This window comes from Alexandromys fortis, unplaced genomic scaffold (genome assembly GCF_014885135.2).
Source record: "Alexandromys fortis isolate MF-2015 unplaced genomic scaffold, M_Fortis_MF-2015_v1.1 scaffold_3, whole genome shotgun sequence".
Classification (NCBI taxonomy): domain Eukaryota; kingdom Metazoa; phylum Chordata; class Mammalia; order Rodentia; family Cricetidae; genus Alexandromys; species Alexandromys fortis.
The window spans coordinates 5,949,611-5,955,610 of NW_026067909.1; the positions used below are offsets into that span (position 1 = coordinate 5,949,611).

At 53.9% G+C, this 6,000-nt stretch overlaps 1 protein-coding gene across 13 annotated transcripts in view; it reads right to left on the minus strand.

Moving 5' to 3' along the window:
• The window catches only part of Ebf3 (EBF transcription factor 3), a 119,472-nt gene extending 113,690 nt beyond the window's left edge, over positions 1-5,782 (minus strand). For all 13 annotated transcript variants that reach the window (XM_050137728.1, XM_050137726.1, XM_050137724.1 and 10 more), the window contains exons 1-5: positions 5,523-5,782; positions 5,261-5,417; positions 4,837-4,900; positions 4,065-4,120; positions 1,071-1,144 (exon numbers count right to left, since the gene is read on the minus strand). In XM_050137728.1, coding sequence (XP_049993685.1) covers positions 1,071-1,144; positions 4,065-4,120; positions 4,837-4,900; positions 5,261-5,417; positions 5,523-5,656 — 485 coding nt within the window. In that variant the 5' untranslated portion in view covers positions 5,657-5,782. The remainder of the gene's footprint in view (positions 1-1,070; positions 1,145-4,064; positions 4,121-4,836; positions 4,901-5,260; positions 5,418-5,522) is intronic.
• Positions 5,783-6,000: the final 218 nt, after the last annotated feature.

A 6,000-nucleotide genomic window follows, 5' to 3' on the forward strand; every position in this document is an offset into this window, starting at 1 on the left:
ACGAAACAAAAATGTTATGCTTCTTGCATTTTAAAAAAGCATACTTGTATAATGGTTACATGTCTAAATTAGCTAAATTAACACCATATGGTAGGCAAAGTATATAAAGCCTTTTAAAGCTGACAGCTAAAGTGATTAAAGAAAGTCTACAGTCTTCCACTTAGAGCTTAAATCACATCTGTGCGCTTTCTATGTTAATTGCTGTACATGCAGAAGTGGATAATAAAGAAATTCCACTTTATTGGTTGTAATTTATATTTATTACCTGATATGAGAAAAAGTCAGCTTTTGTATATTGGTGCTGTAACAATACCTCTGCTCAGAAGTGGCATTCAGGCAACAGGCAACCATAGCCGAGGAGAGTATGCCCCTCAGAGTACGGGGCCTGCTACTGTAGGCTGCAAGCCTGCACAACCTTTCCTTATTATTCCTTGCAACTATATTTCACATGCCACACATACAAAGTCAATGATGCGTTTTTATTCGCCATGTAGGGGCGAAACTCTTGTGGTAGTTAGAAAAAAAAAACAGGTGGGAAATTGCTCTTCTGACAGAGATCTCAAGTAACGGCACGCTATCTAACAACAATATGAACGATGCATCGCTGCTCTAGGGAAGAGGTTAACTGACAGAATCACAATCCAATTCTCACATACACGAGCTCTGTAATAAGTACAAAAGGCTTTCCTTTTTATCAATAACAGACAATTGTACGTCTCAGGATGCGAGCACTGGAGAAGGGAGTAGTCAAATGAGTCCCAGTGAACTCTGGCTCCTGCGCGAGGACAGAGGCATCCCCTGGTCTGTTTTCTTCCTTTCTCTCTTTCTTTCCTTTTTTAACTATATTACCACGACACGGTCAATATGTTAATCTGCTTGGCTGAGCAGCGGGTCGCACTGACCATCATCACTGATGGGGAAATTAGGTAGGAAGCGGCTCTGGCCCAGCCTGGGGCCTCCTTTCAATGGATGCCCTCTCTCCCGCAGCTGGGTGGGGTGGCCAGGCGCCTGCAAGTGCCGCCTGCATAGACTTGGCTGGCGCAGGGGCCGCCCGCCTCCCGGGGGCTCACCTGCACATGATCTCGTGGGTCAGCAGCACGCGGCACATCTCCGGGTTCTTGTCCTGGCCTTCATAAACGATGGCCTGCGTGGGGGACAAGCAGAGGCAGGGGTCACGCAGAGCCCGTGGCTTGGGCGCCAAACCACTACAGGCGCTGCAGGCCTCGCGGGTGGCAGGTGCACAGCCCCCGAGGGGAGGCGACAGACATAACAGGCCACCCTCCCACCCCACCACCCCAGGCACTGGCCCAGGCCTTAGAGGCCTCGCACTGCCCGCTTGCCGAGCTCTTCCCACCGGCGCACGTCCGACCTGGACTCCAGAGGGCTTCGGGGAGGGCTAAGCAGGACCGGCCAAGACCAGGGCTCAGCCTACGCGAGGACTCCCACCGGGCTCCTGGACCGTGAGCCTCCGCAGCCTGGTGGGATCCTCCGACCATTGTCTACACTAAGGCCCGATTCTCTGACGAAAGAAGCCGATCGCAGTACGTTTGGGACCACAGACGCCAAGAGGTCGCGAGGCGCAGAAGCAGCCCTCCTCCCTCCTCGAGCCAGTAGATGCTGCCCTGGCCGGGCTCCAGTCTCCAGCCCCGCGCCCTGCTCGCCGCCACCCCCACCCCCAGCCCGAGCGGAGGCCCGTGCGACTTGGGCTGCATGGCTCGGAGTCCCCGACCAGCGGGAAGTAGTGCACAGCAGCCGCACGTGTTCGCACCACGCCGGGGAGCTGGCGGCCCGCAGGAGGGCCCGGGCTCGGGGCGCCCCTGCCCGCGCGGCCACGTGCTCCTCGCCCGATGATATTTGGAAAGAAAGTGCTAATGGCCAATCTGGTGTTTATTTTCAAAGTGCTAACAATGATTTTTCTCGGGTAAAAAGGCAGTGTCTGCGCGCACGCTCGGGTGGGTTTTGAGCAGAGGCTCCGCCAGATGGTGCGAAGCCCTAGGTGCGCTCACGCCGGCGCCCAGCCCGGCTCCACCGCCGGGAGCCGCGGCTCGGCCGCCCTCGCCGCCGCCGCCCGCCTCGCCCAAAGAAGAGGAGAAAAGGCCACTGGGGGAGGGGCGAGAGGCGGGGGCCGCCAGCCGCAGGTTCCGGGCAGAAAATTCCTCCAAGGGGGAGGGCAGTTCCCGCCCCCCCCCCCACCCTGGAAATTACTTCCAACCTCCTCCGGCACTTTCCTGCACTTCCAGGCGGACAAAGCCCTTTCTGCTAGGCGTCGGGACTGGCTTCCTGGGAAGAGGGAAGAGTCTCCGCCAGCCTTGGTCCGCGGCCTGGAGCTCGGCCCGCTCGGAACCACAGAAGTGGTGAGAGTCACCACAGGCCAACAAGCAGCCTCGGGCTGCTGGACTAGCGGCCTTGGCGACACCAGTACTTCTGAACGAATGACTTGTCCTCCGATGATCCCCGTATTTATATTTGATTTATTTTTTATTTTGTAGCACAAACAGAAATCCATAAACTGTCGGTTCAGCGCCATTGACTCTTTGATCAGTTACTGGGCTATTTCTTTACTTCCCCCTCCCCATCCCCGTCAGTGAGGAGATTAAATGCCTCTGTTTTCTGCACCGTCTATACTGCAAAGGTACCAGGCGAAACGAACAATAAAAGTGCACTTTAAACGAAGCCTCCTGCTTCACCCATACGTGTGGCACAGAAACTTAGCAGCGCCTGCAAAACCCTCCTAATTAGACTACAACGATTCCGCAAAACCTTCTGCCCGACATACAAAGGAAATAAAAGGCGCCTGACAAACAGCAGCCGAGTTCCAGAGCTTCTGTGAATCGGTGCAAGGCTGGCAAAAGGGCATACCACAGTCTGTGTCAGAAAAACAGGTTTACCTGCCAGATCTTTGCTCCGGGAGAAAAACCACACAGCTCTGCGGCTGCAGACATTAAAACCTCATGCTCTTGCTGCCTAGGTAAGGACAAACTTTTTCAAAGAGAAACAAAATGTGCAAACTGTGCTCAGAGAACGGGAGGCATGTGTGCCAGACTGCAGGAGGCTTGGGGGAAGGCTCTTTCCCAGTTGGTGCACAATTCTAAAAGTTAGCATCAAAAATGAAGTGGCCACTTTCATTTCAACTGCGAGGTGCTGCTTATAAGTATATTTTAATTTCTCAAGGAATCATTGCAGGATGTGTTTAATCTGGAAATTCCATACACAAACACCCAATGCTCTGTTTTAAGAAAGTGGAAACGACGTCCTTAAAACAATAACACATCACCCAAGTACAACACGAGCAGCCAGAGACTGAACACCGTCAAAAAGCAATAAGGCGCTTTTCTGCAGTTAATCACATTACTGATAGCCAATAGTTATCATCAGAAAAGTTGACCAAGACAGGTTAAATAATTTAATAAGGAACTGCTTGTAATTATGTTATTTATAAGGTATGACAGAGGGTGGGAGAGAGAGCAGAGCAGTGGATGGGTTTCGGTGACCCCTGGAGCTCAGACTCTGAATTATGGAGATGGGGGGCTGAGAGGTGAAGATGGACTAGAGGAGAACAAGGTGACTTTTCACCCCTGCACATTTAACTTTTAAATCCAAATGCACGTCTCCTGTTACTAGACCATGACACTAGCAAGGAGGAGGGAAAATAACTAATCGAGCTTAACTCGAGGAGCTTTGGGACAGACTTAGTTGTCTTTGCAGGGGGGAGGGATCAATGAAATTATTCCGAACCGAGGAAGAAACGTTTAAAAAATAAACAAGGGGGTCTTGAAATTTTTCTGTCAAATATTAATTACCATAATTAATTAAGACAGAGTTTGATTCCAATCGCAAGTCATTTAATAAAGCATATATGTCCTGTTTTAATGACAGCATAAACTATTGTACCAACCGCTCCATTTATTCCAATAAATATGGAATTCTCATTAGCATGTCAAGGAAGTGAAATGAAAAACAAATACAGGAGATCCATTTGTCAGTCTGCTCTCTCAGCCCCAGGACAACCCCAGCTCAGCAGAAAGGAAAAAAAAAACAATGTACAGAGGCGTAAACTTTCTCACCTGCTTGGTCATTGAATCTATGAGGCGGACGTAGAGATCTTGCTCTGTTCTGACGCCTGTGGCGGGGGAGAAAAAAAGGACAAATTCTCAGCAAGATTTTAGCCTGAACCTCAGGAGGGACACCCGGGCCTCGGCAAGCCAGGGTCTGGGACTACTGCCTCCACTGAGCAGCAAAGCTTTAAGGCAATCCCTACAAAATTGGGAGGGAGACAGAAAACCCCAGTCGCCTCTGACATTTTTCTTTTCTTAATTAAGAGTCTCGGGACTCTTAGGGTTTGCATTTGGAGGTGTAAGAAGTCTGCCTGGCGGAGAGCAGGGCCTGCATGCAGCTCTGGGTCCATATGGTCATTTATTTTTCGAAAAGAGAATGCACCTATGGAAACAGAGTCCGAACTCCTTCCAGCGCCTCTAGAGGGTTCTTCTCTTTCTAAACAGTGCACAGGAAGTAAGTTATGCTCGGTTTACGGAGCTACCCCCATCTCAATAATTAACATTAATTTGCAAAATTGAAAAAAGTCACTTAAAAGTGATGTTCTGCAGGAGCCCTTATCGATCCCCCTTTTACTTTCTACTTCAAGCCCCACCGGTTAATCATGTGAAGTGCCATCGACTTATCGATCGTTTATGTTTTGTTTTCCTTCTATGCCATGAGAAGATTTCGTGTTTACACCCATGTCATTTTAATCTCAAAATCTTTGTGTCCTGGAACCATCGCGGGAAGGGAGAGCCAGCACACAGGGCCAGAGGGCAGTCAGCAGGCAGCGGTACTTACCATTGCTGTACAGTAGCTGCAGCTTATAGTGAATGCCATTGTTGGTTTTCTCGTTGTTCGGCTCCTAAAAGCAACGATAAATAATTGCATTTAGCGTGGCCGCATCAGGCGCGGTCACCGCGATCGGTCCCCCTCCAGGATTGAGGCCCCTCAGCCTCACACACTGCAGGCAGGATTCCTGGCTCGCAGCTACGCAGTGATGTCACTTTTCCTGCCGCAAGCCCAGCGTCCCCCTCGCCCCCAGTGAGTCCGAGGGCACAGAGAAGTTGCCCGGCCCTTGGCGGGGCCAGTGCAACCGCACGTGGCGGCGGGGTCTCCGGGCAGAGCACTCCCGCCGCTGAGGGAGGCTCTCCGACCCCGTGAGCAGGCACTGACTGCCCTCTACTCCAGGAGAGGGAGGGTGCGATCGCCAGTGTACACTTACTTTCTCTTTCTCCACAAAGTCCACAAAAGCGGTCCTTTCGATCTCCACCGGCTGCCCCTGCCTGTCGTAGAGCGCCAACACGAAGTGGAAGAAATTGGATTTCCGGAGGTTGGAAGGCGGCTGCTTCTCGAAGTGCGCCCGCGCCAGCCCCACGCCGCTGCAGGAGGAAAGGGACAGCGGCCCGGTGAGCAGCGCGGCGCTGGCCGGAGGAGGGGGCCGGGCCGGGCCGGGGCCAGGGCGCGCGGGGGCGGCCGGTACGTACCTCTGGGCGGCCGTATTGGCGTCCACCACGCCGGCCGTGTGCATCCACGAGCGCACCGGGTTCATGCCGCTGCCCAGCGGCTCTTCCTTCATGGTCGTCCCCCCGCGCGGAATATTCTCCTGAATCCCAAACATGAACACTGCTGGTGGCGGCCGCGGCTCCCGGCCGAAAGCGCGTCCGCAGTCGGCGGCGCTCGGGGCTCGGCGGCAGGAGGCTGCCCTGGCCGCCCTGGCCCTGCTTGGCGCCTGCGGTGCGGCCCGCCGCCGGCTTCAGCCCGTCCCGGGCAGGCGCGGCATACACCGGCGGCCGGGCGCTGCGGACGGCCGGGGACGCGGGCGGGCTACACCGGCGGCGGCGCGGCGCTTCGGAGGAGCAGGGCGCGGTGGACGCAGTGGCCGCGGCGGCGCTTGTTGTTGTTGTTGTTTGCAGACGCACTCAACGTGGTGTCATCCTAGCCAGGCGGCGTCCGCGGCTGCAG